This window comes from Diadema antillarum, unplaced genomic scaffold, assembly GCF_040938485.1.
Source record: "Diadema antillarum isolate AM-2024a unplaced genomic scaffold, OU_Dant_1.0 seq00001005_RagTag, whole genome shotgun sequence".
In the NCBI taxonomy this organism is placed as follows: domain Eukaryota; kingdom Metazoa; phylum Echinodermata; class Echinoidea; order Diadematoida; family Diadematidae; genus Diadema; species Diadema antillarum.
Window position 1 is genome coordinate 441270 of NW_027271843.1, and position 17255 is coordinate 458524.

At 39.0% G+C, this 17255-nt stretch overlaps 2 protein-coding genes across 2 annotated transcripts in view; both read left to right on the forward strand.

Moving 5' to 3' along the window:
• Positions 1-1121: 1121 nt before the first annotated feature.
• On the forward strand, positions 1122-8847 carry LOC139742570 (transcription initiation factor TFIID subunit 9-like). The gene is made up of 6 exons (XM_071653101.1): positions 1122-1163; positions 3706-3842; positions 4501-4635; positions 6680-6719; positions 7287-7463; positions 8405-8847. The coding sequence occupies exons 1-6, from the start codon at positions 1145-1147 to the stop codon at positions 8521-8523; spliced, it is 627 nt and encodes a 208-aa protein (XP_071509202.1). The 5' UTR covers positions 1122-1144; the 3' UTR covers positions 8524-8847.
• Positions 8848-14830: 5983 nt separating this feature from the next.
• The window catches only part of LOC139742564 (synaptic vesicle 2-related protein-like), a 43859-nt gene continuing 41434 nt past the window's right edge, over positions 14831-17255 (forward strand). Inside the window, exon 1 of the mRNA XM_071653096.1 lies at positions 14831-15032. Within this exon, the coding sequence (XP_071509197.1) occupies positions 14831-15032 (202 nt within the window). The remainder of the gene's footprint in view (positions 15033-17255) is intronic.

The window sequence follows — 17255 nt, forward strand, 5'->3', positions numbered from 1 at the left end:
TGCCATATGATATTCAGTAGGACTGACCGGCATGTTGCCATATGATACATGTATTAGTAGGAGTGACCGGCATGTTGCCATAATGATATATTCGGTAGGACTGACCGGCATGTTGCCATCTGATATATTCAGTAGGAGTGACCGGCATGTTGCCATATGATATATTCAGTAGGACTGATCGGCATGTTGCCATATACAGCTGCATATGATATATTCAGGAATGACCGGCATGTTGCCATATCACAACTGATCGACTGGCATGTTGCCATAATATATATGATATATTCAGTAGAACTTACCGGCATGTTGCCATATGATATCAGTCGGACTGACCGCCACGTTGAAATAATATATTTAGTAGGGGTGATAACTGGTGCATGTTGCCATACAATTGATATTCAGTAGGACTGACTAGCATGTTGCCGTATGATATCCAGTAGGCCCTGATGACTGGCATTGACTGTTGACCTATAATCAAATAATTCTTACATTATCTTTCAAAATCTGTTTGCCTTACTTGGAAGTTTGTTTGTTTTATTCTATTTATACAGTTCATCTGACATGAAGATCTAATTGTGGTTGCAATTAATGGTAGATGTCTCTGTCTGCTCCGAGAGTGAGAGACTGGGAGCATATCGAAACTCTCCATGTCAGAACACTAATAAAACGACTGTTGTGTAAAGTCTAATGAGTAGATGCGCTCGCACGTACTGTACTTGTGCGTTTGATATGCAGCATGCACACCACGTACTAGTACTTGCCGCCGTATGCCGACCCCACAACAGTAAACGTGAGCCAGAGGCAGTGAACTTGTGGTATAATATCTCATTCGGACCACTACTTTTAGTGTTGTATTAATATATTTGTACTTGGTATCTGATCCAAAACCAGGCTTGATTTGCTTAGAATTCTGTTTTGAATCCTTTAAAATTGTACGGTTGCAATTATTGGTAATTCGCCGGGGATTCTACGTACGGGATCGCACTGTTTTCGTGCTTCCGCACGTCCCTAACGAACCAATGAGAGGATGGCACTCCGTCGATCGCTAACGGACAGTAAAAGTACACCGAGGGACGCTGAAATTATGACAGCAATTTTAAAAGACATGGGGGTAACAGATTTCGAGTCAAGGGTCATCAATCAAATGCTTGAATTCACATATAGTAAGTTTTGTGCTTTTTTGTTCCAAGGTATATGAGATTTATGAGAATTTACGCTTGGTATAATGGTCAATGAATCTGAATGTGCAATGTGTTGATACACCCATTTTGGTGCCGATGAAATTTGTAACATGTATGCTCATTGCAAATGAGGGAGCGACTCAAAGCGAGTGCGGTAAACAACAAGGGCTTGAATACCAATACTGGCGATATTGTTTAGGAGTGGTTGGGTTTAGAAACTCTAACGTTACTTGAGTCGTGTGCATGTTCTGAACCGAAGAAACAGTGGGTGCACCTGTCCTATCCTATCCTGTCCCTGGCCTTATCCGGATGAAAGGTGCTGCACGAAATTTGAATTTAGGTTGCAAGACTCGAGAACGAAGGAGGCAACAACCAGCCAGCTCTTCCGTCTTTTATACTAGAGTAACTGCGGCAGTATGCGGCCGTGCAGCCGTTCGCGGCAGGTACAACATACATGGTAATATACCGCTAAACACAGCACTGCGCTGTTACATGCACACTACACATATACTAACACACAAGCAATCGACAAAAACCAACCAATAAAATGGGCACGATCTCTGACGAAAGTGAAATTTTCTCACCTAAATGACAACATATCGCATCCAAAATGAAATTTTCGGTACTTCTTAACATAACAGTTAAGAAACAATGATTAAAAAAACTGGATTTTTTGGTCATTTTCTCGATGTTCATGGATTTTGAAAACATATCCTCACGTAAAATAGAACTTTCGCGAGCCGATGTGGGCCACCATTTTTTCTGAAAGTGGATGTTACCATCGAAAAAAAATGAGAAAAACACGAGAAAGACATCAACAACACCGCCAGAATTGCGATCTTGTTTGCGGCCAATGCATGTGCGCCAGCTATTTTCACGTGCTTTTGCAATGGGAATTGGTGCTTACGCAATGTTCACGAGGCATGTGAAGGCTTTCAGCTGAAGATCGCGGAGCACGCGCGTATTGCATAGGGATTGTACATCGTGCCGCAAGCAGAAATACTACGTCGCATATCGCCCTTATTGGCGAAAATTGTGCCGGGTTTTGCCCTGGTAAATCATGAAAACTGCGTTGGTCAATGGTAAATTTCTTTTATGAGAACAATTGCGTTAATGAATAATCTTGTCTATGATATATGAAATGCTTGAAAATAATTTGCCTGATTTGTTTACAAGTTGGAAAAACCCTCAACAATGCTTAAACTGCCGCAAACGGGATATTTTACTCTAGTTAAAATATAGTTATACATTTTGGGTAAAACCCCCAATTTTCGGCCGGCCTCCGAAATCTGGAGACTTATCACTTATCACAACACAAGCCAGCAAATTCTACTGTCACAACACACACATATCACATCGTTTCAATCACATACTGGCACACTCGTTCTCCACAGGAAAATGCCTGAGTCACCTGAAATGAAATGCCTCTGTAAAATCCCAAATTCCGCTGTCAAAAATGCAGAATCTCCGCAACTTTTCCAAAGCGCATGCGAATTGGGTCCTGTGTAAAGAATCAGGGTCGCCCAAAAAGCGCTAAAAATTGAAAAATTACGCCATTCTGTTGCGAGATTTTTCGCTTGTCGCAAGCTCAGAGAGTGTGATGGTATCCTCAAAAACACAAAAGAAAAACAAAATCTCCGTACGTGCCGAAATGAGTGAATATCAATGTACAGGGGCTGAATGCAAGTGCCGAGTCGGCAAAATTTGGACATGAACGGGCGCTGCAACATCCCCGATGCAACTTTGCGCCAACAAGGTATGGCGCGCACTCATTTTTCAACAGCATTGTATGCGTATTGACATTGAACGTCCGAATTTTGGAGAGGCTGTCCGAAAAATGGGGAATTGACAAGGTGATAATACTTTGGGATTTTGTGAAATTTTATGGTGTAACAAAATCAATATTGGGAAAATGTAGTTTGATATATTTAACATACATTGTTAAAATATAACTTTGTAGAGTGGTTTTTTTTTTCAGTTTATATAACAAATATTGCAGAAAAGCTTAAGTGTCCGAAAATTGGTGGTTTAACTCTAAACAGGGGTTCTAACATTACAGTTCCCATCCAAAATTGTACCTCCTCCTTGGCTCAACCAATCAAACCTAAATGATGTATCCGTGCTAAAAAATTTGAAAATTTGACTACATTGTAGATCTACATCCAATTTTATTGATCACCAAGTGACAAACAAGTCAAAAGTGTCATAACCCTGTCCGGCTTTGCGTGCACAGACTGACCAGTTCCGATACTCTTATTTTCCATCTACAATAATGGATTAGAAGTAGAACCACATAAATGACTGCGTTGTAAATTCGCCTTCTACCAACTCCCTCAAGAAGGCCATGGATACATCGTTTTAGAACACCTTGCACCCTCTCTCTATCCAATGCGTTTACACCCAGAATTGAATTTAAAGAAGGGCCCTGCATCACATTGTATAGGGTTCTACATCCAGATCCAGATCCAGATCCAGCATTGGAAGTTTAAATTTCTGTGATTTTCATTGTTGTCATGCTCTGCAGGGTATGTGACAGATGTCTTGGACGATGCCCAGATCTACAGCTCCCATGCTGGCCGCAAAGATGTGGACATTGATGACATAAAGCTTGCCATTCAGACCAGGCTGGATCACTCCTTCACAACACCTCCTCCGAGAGAGGTAAGCTATCTTGATTTTTGTGAAGATGTTGACCATCACGGCGAATTCTAAGACAATAGGGGTACAATTAGTCGTTTGTCTCGCGAAGAAAATCGTAGGTGAGGTGTACGACATTTCGCTCAGCAGGAGCAAGTGAAAGGTCATACACCTCACCTATGATTTAGTCCTTTGTCTCGCGAAGAAAATCGTAGGTGAGGTGTATGACGTTTTGCTCACCAGTAGCCGGTGAAATGTCTTTCACCTCACCTATGATTTTTTTTTTTTTTTTTGCGAGATAAATGATCAATTGTACCCCATCGTTTTATCTCAATTCTGTCTGTTTTTTTTTTTCTTGAGAGAGAGAAAAAGAGGAGAGATAGAGAGACAGAGAAAAAAAGAGAGGAGAGTAGCAGTGTGTTAAGAGTTGTGAATCTGTTAATCCCATATTCATCCCTGATTTGTGAATTTACAATGTACATTGTCATTGATTGAGCAAAACCTTAAAGACTCTACTGTCTACCTATTAAAGTGGTTCTGTTTCTGCAATATCATGTGGTTCTTGTACAATCTGTACCTATTTGAAAAGGAGAGACTCGTCTCAGCCCTTATATAATGCAGATACATATGTGCATAAGTTTTAGGTGTGGTAACCTCACTCATTTTATTTCATCTTCACCAGTTTTTGATGGAAGTCGCCAAACAAAAGAACAGCAGCCCCTTGCCCGCCATCAAACCTCACAACGGGCCCAGATTACCACCCGACAGATACTGCCTCTCTGCCTGCAATTATCGACTCAAACCACCACAGAAAAGGGTAAGTTCCTCTTTGTAGTTATCCCCTTTATTCAAAAATGACCAGACAAATAGGTGATGAATAAAGCTAAACCGTTCAAAAGCATGGTGAAATGATGATCCCTCTGAAAAGTTCACTAGGTAGATATTTGTCGTAATTGTAATGAAAATGTTCATGTGGCATTTATGAATGCCCTAGAAATTTGAACCCTTTGAATATTTTACTGTCAGAATCACCTGAACTGTGATTAATTAAGTGGAAATTTGATATTGCATCTATGTGGAAATCAAGTGATTCTAGGTTCCATTGATTTTCACTTTTCTTTCAACAGAGGTGATTTGGCCAAAAATCATTCATATCATGTATACACAAATCCTATTCACCAAAATTGTAATGTAAACACACAACAGTATTTAGATCAGCTTTAAACTATTTGCTTGTGTTTTTGTGCCTCGTGTGTTAAGCAGGTGAAAAATTGGATGTCCAATACATAATTAACATGAAGTCAAAAAGTCCTAAGGAATTGATGACAAATATTTCATCGTTAAAAGAAATTGATTTTTTTTCTGAATGCAGACTGTTGAGATTTTGGTTATCAGAGTGCAAATTTAAAAAATGTTTGCTAGCCTGTTCTTTTGTTATGCCTCCGCCACGAAGTGGTGCCGGAGGCATTATGTTTTCGGGTTGTCCGTCCGTCCGTCCGTCCTTCCGTCCGTCCGTCCGTCCGTCCTTCCGTCCGTCCGTAATAAATTTTGTGGACAGGGTAACTATTAAAACCTTTTAAGGTATCCTAATGAAACTTGGCATGTATGTGTATTAGGGGGTGAAGTTGTGCCTATCAACTTTTGGGTGCACATGGTCAAGGTCAAAGGTCAAAAGGTCAAGGTCAAATACGTAAAATTTCACTATTTCCTCCATATCTATGCAATGCCTGAAGATATTTTCTTGAAACTTAGTGTATACATGTATTACCCAATTAAGATTCTCTGGTGAAAGTTTTGGGTCATGAGGTCAAAGGTCAAAGGTCAAAAGGTCAAGTTAAAATATTAAAACTTAGCTTTTTTTCTCCGTACCTTGGAAATTGTTCAAGGTATCTTCATGGCACATAGTATATAAACATGTACTGACTGGCAGTTATTATCTAGAGAATCTAGGGTTCATAGGGTCAAAGGTCAGGGGTCAAAGGTCAAGTGCAACACTTCAAATTGTTACTATTTCCCTCATATTTATGTAATGCCAGAATTTTTTTTTTTTTTTTTTTTTGCACTTGGTGTATGCATGTATAACCTAGATTATCTGGAAAGTTTCTTTTTCTCTTTTTTTTTTTTTTTTTGGGGGGGGGGTTTGCCTCAAAGGTCAAAAGGTCAAAGATCAAGGGAAAGTGCTGAACTAACTTTTTCCTCCATATCTCAGAAGTGGCTCAAGTTATCTTGAAACTTACTACATATTTATGCATGTTCTGCCTGACAGTGATTATCCTATGAATTTTAGGGTCAAAGGCCAAAAGAAAATGGTAACAGTGTACTTTTCAATACAGAAATTACACTTTTTCTCCATACCTTGAAAATTACAGTATTCATACACTTATGAATGGGTCAAAGTCAAGTTAAAGTCCTTGAATCCCCAAATACATGCTCTCCTATTCATCTAATTAAACCTAGGTAAAGGAAGGTGAACATTCAACACATTTGTGACAAACATGTAATTTCAATATTTTGCCAATATTGTGAAAATGTAATTATGCATTGTCCACATGTACTATAGACCTATTAGGAGAATCGTGCATTATGGCGGAGGCATAGCAGTCGCCTTAGCGACATTTCTAGTTGAAACATGCATTTTTCAAAGAAAACTGTTGATATTATTATAAGAATCAAATAATGCATTAACAGTTAAACTCCTCAGACATTTTACACATTACTCTGCAATGAGAATGATAATGTATTGGCTCAATACACAGATCAGAGGTGATGATATACTTTATTTTATTTACATATGGTCATGAAACCTACCGGTTTTCACACAGAAATGCTCTTTTCTGCCTTTTGCAATTTCATTTCCACAGCCCACTCTCACAATCAATCCAAGGTTATCACTTAGCTCAGGTAAGAAAGGATCCCACTTTGTGCATTGTTATGAGTGCATATATATAGCAGCTCGATTTCAGAACTGGTTTCTTGTAGGATATCATCATCTTTACTCCATATCTGTGACAGAGAGTTATGAGATTAATGACTGTAAAGCTGATTGTGGCCAGTTCTCATTTTTCCCTCCTTTTGTCTAAGCATTCATTCATTTTATGCCTGTATTAGAGGACTTAATTCTTAAAACAGTACATGTTTAATTTCTTGGAGTCAGAAAGGGCCTGAGCATTCGATCCTTCCAGAATCTTTGTCAGAGATAAAAGATCATTTTTCCTCTGATGAAAATTTCGCTGGCGTCATAGCTCTGGCCTTTTTTTACTCCATTTTACTCCATTTTACTCCACTGGCTCACCACCATTGGATAATCAGTTTTCTGCAACTTTTTATGCTCAATAAGCTTCATTTCTTGTTTGAACTATGTGTTCATTTAAGATGTAAGTGAATGAATTATGTGTACATGTATTAACGATTAACAGAAAAGACAAAAATGAAATTAGAAATTGACTGAAATTCTTGTAAATGCTGCAGGTTTAGGAGCCAAGGCAAGTCCAACATTCTCACTGGTGTCAAAGAGTGGTCAGTCCTTCAGTCTAAAGAGCAGCTCATATACCATGGTCTCATCATCCTCATCATCATCATCAGCGGCATCCAGCACTCCCAAATCATCCATTAGCATCATATCTGGAGGCGGGAGCAATTCCAAAGGTAGGTAGACCAACCCAGTGTGTTCTTTGGTTCCATGACAGTTGCTCCTGCTGCAATTGCTCCCATGAAATATTTGCTTGTTAAGACAAACATAAATTCTACCCACAAATATACCCTAACCATAATCCTAATCCTCACGCCAAACTATACCTTCAAACCCTATAAAAACCCTAACCGTAAGTCGTCAGAGAAAATAAGACCAAGCAAATGTCGCAGGAGCAAATGACTAGTTTGCTGTGTTAAATAGTTTGTTTATATCCAATGTAATGGCTGCAACTGTATGTCCAAACAGGTGATGGAGGTTTTGTAGTTGATTAAATGTCTATGACCCCTCTGATAGGGTGCCCGAGGCATTATGTTTTAGAATTGTTACATGATTGTTTCCTTGGTAGTTACGGTGACTTAGCCTCTGCTTTTCCCGCAAACCATTCCTCAGTTGGCAGACACCCCCATGAATGTTTTCAAAATGGTTCCCCAGCCACACCAAATTGTTCTGAATGAAGAACACTGCTAGTTTTTCCCTTGCCTCGTACTAACAAGGTGTACTACATAGGTATGGCAGTGTTGCTACTTTCGTTGCCCTTTACTACATCTACATTTCCCTTATCTTCTAGAGAAAGTCCATGCTTTTTAGCTATACTGACTTCTTTTTGATTGAAAAAAAAAAGTCTTGAAAAGAAAATATGCTACATAAAAAAATCTTGAACTTAAAAAAAAAGATTCACAACCTTTGTCTACATTGAAGAGTAGTTTTAGTTTGGGAAACATCCCAGACATTGATGCGATATGACAGCAAAACAAGTGTCATTGACTTTTGTGATGTTATCCATATAAGTAAATAGTTTTTCTTTTCTTTGTAGTTGAACACATGATGATGATGATGATGATGATGATGATGATGATCCACGTAACTGACTCACATACTGATTTTTGCATTGCAGGAGGTGGATCGACAGGCTCCACATCAAGCGTAGATGTCAAACCTGATATCAAGCCCTCGGTGAGCATCGTGACCGAGATGAAAGCAGGCATGAAGCGGAAAAGAGAGGAGAATGAGTAGCCCGACAAAGGAAAAAACACAACAAGTGAAGTCATCTCATGTGGAACACTTTCAACATCGAAAAACACTTCTTAGCTGAGCGAGACTGAATCGTGCATAATCAGTCTATGGACTCGAACAAATGCGCAGGGATGTAATGTATGCAATACTAGTAGCTCATCAACCTGTGGACCTCTATGTCGCTTTGCCTATTTCGAAGTGAGTTGCTATGGTGAAGTTGTTTTGGCAAATGTTTTGCCAATAGCTGTTGCTGCATGTGTATGGGGGAATCTTCATGATCTTTGCACAACGAATGGTTTGTCAACATAAACAAAGGGAACTAATCTAACAAATCAGCAATGATGACAGATATCTTTTTTATGCCTCCGCAACGAAGTGGCCGGAGGCATTATGTTTTCGGGTCATCCGTCCGTCCGTCCGTACGTCCGTACGTCCGTACGTCTGTACGTCCGTCCGTACGTCCGTCTGTCCCGTTTTGTTTTTGTCGATATCTCAAGAACCGTGTGGTGGTTTTACATCAAACTTGGTATGAGGGTATATCCTTGGGGGATGATACTTTGTGTGGATTTTAAGGTCACAGGGTCAAAGGTCAAAGGTCACAGGTTATTTTGTGAAAAAAAAATTGAAATTTCATGTTTTTCTCCATATCTCGCAAATGGTTCAAGGTATCTTCATGGAACTTAGTATATATGCTTGTACCGATGGGCAGTGATTATCTAGGGAAGTTGGGGTCATGGGTCAAAGGTCAGGGGGTCAAAAGTCAAGGTCAACTCCTCAAAATATCACTACTTTCCTTAAAATGCAATATGCCTGAAGGGGTTTTTTTTTTTTCAAACTTGATGTATGGCATGTATTACCCAATATATATTTTTGGGGAAGTTTCTTGCCAAAAGGTCAAAGGTCAAAAGGTAAAAGGTCAAGTGAAAGTGCTAAATTGCACTTTTTCCTCCATATCTCGAAAGTAACTCAAGGTATCGTCATGAAACTTACATATTTATGCATGTTCAACCTAACAGTGATTCTCTTTGGAACTGTGAGATCAAAGGTCAAAGGCCAGGTTTAGATAATGCTATTTTCCCATTTGATACTGAAATTATGCTTTTTCTCAATACCTTGAAAATTACTCAATGCATAGACTTATAAAAAGGTCAAAAGTCAAGTAAAAATCATCAGTTCCCCAAATACCTGCACTCTGACATTTTAATCATTCATCCAATTGAACCTAGTTCTAGAAAAAGTGAACATTCAGCACATTTGTGTCAAACCTGTCATTTTAATATTTTGCCAATTGTGTGAAACTGTCATCACACATTGTCAAGACATTGTACTATAGACCTATTAGGAGAACCATGCATTATGGCGGAGGCATATCAGTAGCCGTAGCGATATATCTAGTCTTTGGTCTCAATTTGATATGTCACTGTTCTCTTTTGGGATTCGCTGTTAGTATATATGATGGAATGCATGCTATTGAGTAATTTACAAAGCTTGCTAGCTTAAATCTTTGTCTGTGCCCCCACCGCTAATATTAGGATTGCTTTGTTTTGGATATCTCAGCCATTTCAAAACCAGTTTTCATCAAACAAACTTTGAATTCCTCTTAGAATTATCTGCTCTTTTATATTTCATAAGAGGTTTCTAAATTATCCCACCAAAAAAGTTGGAAACCTGAAGCCCATTCTCAACCAAAACTATGTCATCCCTCTGCTTTCATAATATTATACTTGTTATTATTATTATTTATTTTTTATTTTTTTTTTTTTTTGGGGGGGGGGGGGGGGGGGGGGGGGGCAAGTACTTATATATGCCATACCAGCAGAAGATTAGTGAAGAGGTGAAATATCTCTTTGTGAAACATACTGAGAGGGATTGAATGTTTGTAGAATTATTCATGTCTGTTTGTCGTCATCTTTCTGGGAGGCATTTCATGAAGCGTTTTGTCATATTTTTTTCTGACAAACTGTTACAAGCTACTGAAATCCTTGCATATGATTGGTTGAGAGCAAATTTGTCCGACAACTGTCGGACAGAATGCTTCATGAAATGCCCCCCCCCCCCCCTGCTGGTAACTGTAGAATGTATGTAAATGCTCCAAACAGTTTTTCTGTTGACATTAGTTCAGAAAGGCAGACGTTTGAGTAAAGCAAAGATTCATTATCCCATGGGATTCAGTAAAAATAGCATGTTTGTAATCCATATTGACCAAAGAGAAAAGGAGCTAGCCCGCATGCTTCCTACATTTGATTTGGTTTTTAAGAGACATCCATGTAGCCTAAGCATAAACTACAACTTCAGACTGACATCTGTTGTTTATATGTACAGCATTTAAGGATGTACCTACAGCTTTCAGCAAGATGAATTTGCAGATTACGCTTTTTCCTTCATGCATTTAGCATGCTTTTTTCCTCGAGTTTGCAATGAGGTACACGTACCAACTACGTGTACAGTTGCCATGACGTAAAACTAGCCGTCCTGGCAACCTTGTTTTTTTTAATAACAGGGTACTTCTGTAGTCTCTATGTTCGTTCACTTTTTGTGTGTTCGTTGCAGTACCCTTAGGACTGCCTCATGTGAAGTGTTGATACACTTGTACAAAGGCACTCTGTTTTGAAACGATAGTTGGGACCACAAGAATTCATTGTTATATAGATGAAATTTGGTTAAAAATTGACAAAGTATATAAAGCTTATGACATTTATGCCAGTAAAATCCTTTTCTATGTATTACGTTAAGTACTAAGGAAATCTTGCATCCATGTTCGTTATAGCAGGGTTCACCCAAAGTACATCATATAGTGCGTCCATGTGATATAAAAGTTTTGCCATTTGTAAGAAGCAGTAGCTTTACAGTCAGCCTTGCTTAAGATGAATATATTTGGACTGAAGAAATACCATCGGCTTAGAGAAAATTCTACTTACGAGGGATTAAAATCAATAGAATATGAAGAGAAGAGGTCTTGAAAACACTTCTGTGAGGTCAACTTAAGCAAGGTTGACTGTTAGTTGTTATGGTTGCAGCCATGAGAAAACGAGTCAGCAGTAACTAAATTTACAATAGTGCTAACCCCAATAAGAAACTGATCACATGGTGTATTACACAGAAAGCAGAAGTGGAGGCATTTTAAAGTGAAAACATAGTTCTGGTAAGGTTTGAGAACCCGTCTTACACCATTTCATATTTGCTTGCAATACATATCGAAAGAGTCTACCAAGAAACTTACCTGGCTGATGCAATTTGCCAGAATGATTAGTTGTTTTGGAGTATTTTGAGATCAAAAATAGAAGTCGGTATACCAGCTTTTATTCCAGAAGGATCCAGGCTAACTCAATCTCAGGGACAACTCGGCCCTATTTCAGACAATTTACACACAGTTCGTGAGCGCCATATTTTATATATAGGCACACATTCATTTTGTATGTGCGCCACAAAGAGGTTCTTTGTATCAACTCGGCCCATAACTGCGACCAGCCAGAAGGCAAAGCACTCCCATAGTACAGCACTGGACAATCCAGAGGGACAACCCAGCCCCACCATCAAAGAGAGGCCGAGTTGTCCCCAAGTCCAAGTTAGCCTGACTCTGTTCTGAGATTGTAACTCCGGCACACATTTTTGGTTAATATTTCACATTTTCATTGTTACCCAACCAATATGTTATTCCACACATTTGTTAAGCATATGTGTACATTTTGGAGCGAAATTCAACAATTCTGGCATACCAGAACTATGTTTTACCTTTAACACTAGCGACAGAAAATGGCAGTTTTCATCTGTGGCGAAGATCATCGGTGTGTGTAGAAGACTTTGCCCATATTGTTGACAAAGATGATTTTGTACATAAAAAATTGTAAATAAATACCTGGTACACTGTACTGGGCAAAACAAAATGTTACTGGATAGTTGGTGTGACTGATTTCCTTGAAGTGCAGTCTGGAAAAAACAACAACAACATGTGAAGCCGGTGTCGTGCTAGAAGAGCTTTCATACATGTAATCACATGTGTCGAAAATAGTGTACATTCTTATAGCTTTGTGCAGCCAGTACTTGTGTAATTGTTTCGGTGGTGTTAGAGGTACAGTTTACCATTTTGAGCAGTGATTTAAAAAATGTTTGAGTTATCACATTCGATGCATATGTGTAGCTTAGTTGTATCACAAAACATCCCACCTTCTAAAAATTTTGCAATAAAGCCTGAAATATAAGGAGATATCACTGTTTTTCTCAATAAACAATAACTGTAGATGGTTTCATCTAGAAACATGTTTATTTTAACTATTGTTCACATTTTGTATATTTAACAATACTTAACATTAATTACACTGATTCAAACTTTTACATTGATTGTTTCTATCCCTAACTCACATTTCAGAACTACATGTACACTGTAGTTTGAAGCATTAAATGTGGGTTTTTGTTTCATCTGCAAATGGTAAACTATGCCTTTAAGGTATCATTTTGTGTGTGTGTGTGTGTGTGTGTGTGTGTGTAGGTGTGTAGGTGTGTGTGTTTATGCATAGAAAGAATGAGTGCCAATGTATTATAACAGTGGCAAAACATAATTCAAAAGATCTGACGCCTACCTCCTCTGACCTTGGCATCTCTGCAATTCTTTGTTCATGAAATACAAACAAAACTGTACCTGTCAGGTCAGAGAGTGTTGTAGCATATCAGGGCAATTACCCCCCCCCCAAAAAAAAAAAAAAAAAAAAAAAAAATAATAATAATGATAATAAATAAATAAATAAATAAAAATGAATGAATGAATGAATGAATGAATGAATGAATGAATGAATGAATGAATGAATGAATGAATGAATGAATGAATGAATGAATGAATGAATGAATGAATGAATGAATGAATGAATGAATGAATGAATGAATGAATGAATGAATGAATGAATAAATAAATAAATAAATAATAAAAATAAAAATACTGGTTAGTGATAAGGTTAGAGTAAAGATTAGGGTCAGGGAATGGGTTTATGGTTAGAGTTTGGATTAGGGTTAGGATTAGGTTCAGGATTAGGATTAGGATTAGGGTCAGGGGAAGGGTGTGGGGTAACTGTCCAGGGGGTAATTGCCCTAGAACCATTTGTAGGATGTCGAGGCAACATCAACAGCACGACTTTCTTGTTGTTGTGTTGTTGTTGCTGTGTTGTGTTGTTGTTGTGGTGGTGGTGGTGGTGGTGGTAATTGTTGCTGCTGCTGCTGCTGTTGTTGGTATTATTTGTTGTTGTTGTTGTTTGGGTTTTTTTTTTTGGGGGGGGGGGCGATGGAGACTACAGGCCGATAAAGGGAGAGGGGAAATCTAGAGTCAATGAAAAATGTATCCACTCCCTCCGTTTTATAATGTTCATTGTATACACCACCAGTCCCTGTTCATCCAGGGGACCGTTTCATGAAACTTTTTGTCGGTGATTTGCACTGACAACTGTTAAAAGCTACTGAAATCCTTGCGTCTGATTGGCTGATAGCAAATTTGTCGATGAAAACCTCCGACGAACTCGTTGATGAAACACCCCCCTGTTCATATGAAATAAGTCACCAGCCCGTGTTATGATATTGTTCCCCAAGCTTTACGCGGAGACATTGTACTTCACAATTAATCGAGTTTGCTGAGCAAAGCAGCAAACTATACTTATTCATTCACATGGAATGGGTATAAGATGACATGTTTAGTGGTAGAGTGGTCTTAAAGAAGGCATAAGTAATAATTATTGTTGCATGGGATCAACACTTATTGTGCGGACATTGAACTTATATTAGTGGCCAAGAACACGAACAGAAATGGAGTTCCATCATCGTCATCGTCTGACTAAATAAAGCACATTGTGATAATTTTCTTAGCCTTTCAGGCATATATATACAGCAGTAATTAGTGTAAAATAGATCTAATTGATTGGCGTATCATATTCCAAAAAAAGTAAATAAATAAAGGTTTCCGTGTTGGAAGGAGTTCTCGCCTAAGACTCTATCCCCTGTTTAATACCACGCACATAGCAGCTTCCAATGAACAGGAATGATGTGTGCTTAATGTACATGTATATTTAAAGCTCGGATCTTTTGAAAATCACAGAAGCGTGAGGATCTATTGAAATCACCAGTTACGCTATGTAAGCGCAAAACGAAGTCCACAGTGACTAAATCTCAAAAGAACCTCTTACTATACAATCAGTTTTTTATGTCAATGTCATAGCTAATCGCATCGTTTGTTTCAACGGTGAAACAAACAACGAATCAAGAATATACCGCACTAGTTTGTTTTTTTTTTTTATATTTTCGCGTTATCGCACAAATCGCGACGTGGTTCATGGCGTGCGCTCTGCCGCGGTCTGCTGCCCTTGGCCTTGTTTGTAGTTGGCAGCCGCATGACGGTGCCACGGGTGCAGCGATCAAAAAGATGGACGGTGATCTCCAATACTCGTCTGCTACGCTATCTCTCTCCAACGGCGATTCTGACTCAGACGACAATGAGACTGAACGGTCACGACTTCACAAACCTGTCGACAACGGTAAGTTTTCTCTTCATACGCTTCTATCTCCCCCAAGCACCCCCATACAGTCTCTCCCCCTTTCTGTCCCCCCCCCCCTCTCTCCTTCTCTCCCTCTCTCTCTTTCGTCATGTTCGTCGTACCAAGTTCATAGTAATATACCGCGTAGCATCGCGCCGCTTTAACACCGGTGTACGTTACTGAGTACATTTTGTACACATTATGAGTCTGTTGGAGTCATATTCCAAATCTAATTGCTTTTATAATCATCGTAAATGCAAGTGAGCGAGGTGGTATAAATGGCGAGGAAAACAATTGCATATTATGATATGTATGTATGTATGTGTATATATGTATATATACATATATATGTATACATATATGTATATAATTACAAACACACATACACACACGTATGTATTTATATTACATTATAGGCCCACATCATAATACCTACATATTTATAATATGTGTGTCTTGATATTCACACACACACGCATTCACAGACGCACAAACACATACACACACATATACATATACACCCGCACAAACACACACCTATATACAAAGATAATGACACTATGCACTTATGTACTTCAGTACACCCTAATACGTATAGTAGAGGGATAATCACTTCAAGGGGTGAAAGCACGTACGAGATTCAATAGTGACTAGAATGCCCCATTCACTATTACGTATTGCCTACCACAACTGGGCGACGCCACCTGGATGGTTTCGCGTTCAACGAGCTGGAATGATACTAGTAGCCCCTCGTTGTAGGATGGTCCTCAGCTGAGTACCATGATCTTGAAATTGTGCGGTGTGGAATCCTTTACCATACACTTGTTAACCACTAGACCTGACCCTCCCCCCCCCCCAAAAAAAAAGTTAATATCTGTGAAGATGTTACACTCCTTATGTTTATATGATACCCATTCTCCCGGCCCCTACTCCCCCTCTCTCTCTTTACTTTTTTTGTTCAATATATTCTTTGGAAACTTTTGCGAGCAGCTGATATGCCTCACGGATAATTTTAAACTTATGGCGCTTTGAAAACTGCATAATCATGTCATCCAAAGCATAAAGAGATATTGCTAGGTCCAAAGAAGGTTATTGTATATCAACTTTTATATGCACAAATAAGAACAAATTTTGGAAAGCATGACTCGCATGCTAGCATTCAAATACACCAGCATTTCCTTCAGCCATTTTGCCGGCATTGTGATAAATCATTATCTTTCCTTTCAATTTTCCAGTTTACTCATGGGCGTCACCAGGGGGGGGGGGGGGGGGGGGGGTGCGTTGGGTGCGAACGCACCCCCCCCCCCCTTCAGATCCTTTAAAAAAAAAAATCAGTCTTCACACACAAAAAAATAAATAAATAAATAAATAAATCGTCGGCAAAAACAATTCGCACCCCTGGTTCTGGCAGCACTGATTTTATACATATCTATTAGTATACAGTGTTTACTATTTATCGACCGTACTGTATACATCCGTACGATACGGAGCACTTCTACACGTTTGCATGCTTGCTACTTACAAGTATGTAGGGTCTATGTACGTTACTTCTGACCAATCCATATTGCCAGCCCAAGAGCGAGCCTTAGCCTCATTAAAAAAAAAGAAATAAAATGGAGGGGCAAGCATATTTTAGTTTTGCCCTCCCCCCCCCCATACTTGATGATTCCCGAAATGAGAAGATTTTCTTGCTTTTGAAAGAAAACAAAAATGTTGCCCCCATAAAAATATTGGGAAGGCAAGCGCACCATTTGCCCCACCCCACATAATCATAATTCCCGCGATGAAAAGATGTTCTTGCTTTTTTGTTAGAATTCAAGAAATCTGTCCAATTATTACACCCAAAAGCAGTGGCGTATAACTACGGAGGGGGGGGGGGATGCGCCCCCTCCCAATCCGCTGGTTAAAAAAAAAAAAGATTTACCGAAATAGTAGTTCAAGTGTTAGTAAACTGCTTTTGAATGAAAGGGTGATCCAGAAATAAGATATTTTTCTATGATTTCTTTTAACCATAATTAAATAGGTATATAGTGTGAAACATTGTTTAAAAAGCCCGGACCCGACAAAAGATTGTGATTCCTGGTTGGCATTCTGCATATAAGCAGGATGTGCGCAGTGTACTCAGTACATCCGAACGAAGAGTCGCTACAATGTTGCGCAATTTGATGTACGCTTCGTTATATATACAAAGCTAGATCATTGATTTTGCAGTGTTGCTTTACA

Bases quoted from the DNA above. Each gene is read 5' to 3' on its own strand.
- LOC139742570 (XM_071653101.1), top strand. The intron at 3,843-4,500 runs GTAAGCTATCTT...CATCTTCACCAG, and splicing joins CAACACCTCCTCCGAGAGAG to TTTTTGATGGAAGTCGCCAA. The intron at 4,636-6,679 runs GTAAGTTCCTCT...TCATTTCCACAG, and splicing joins TCAAACCACCACAGAAAAGG to CCCACTCTCACAATCAATCC.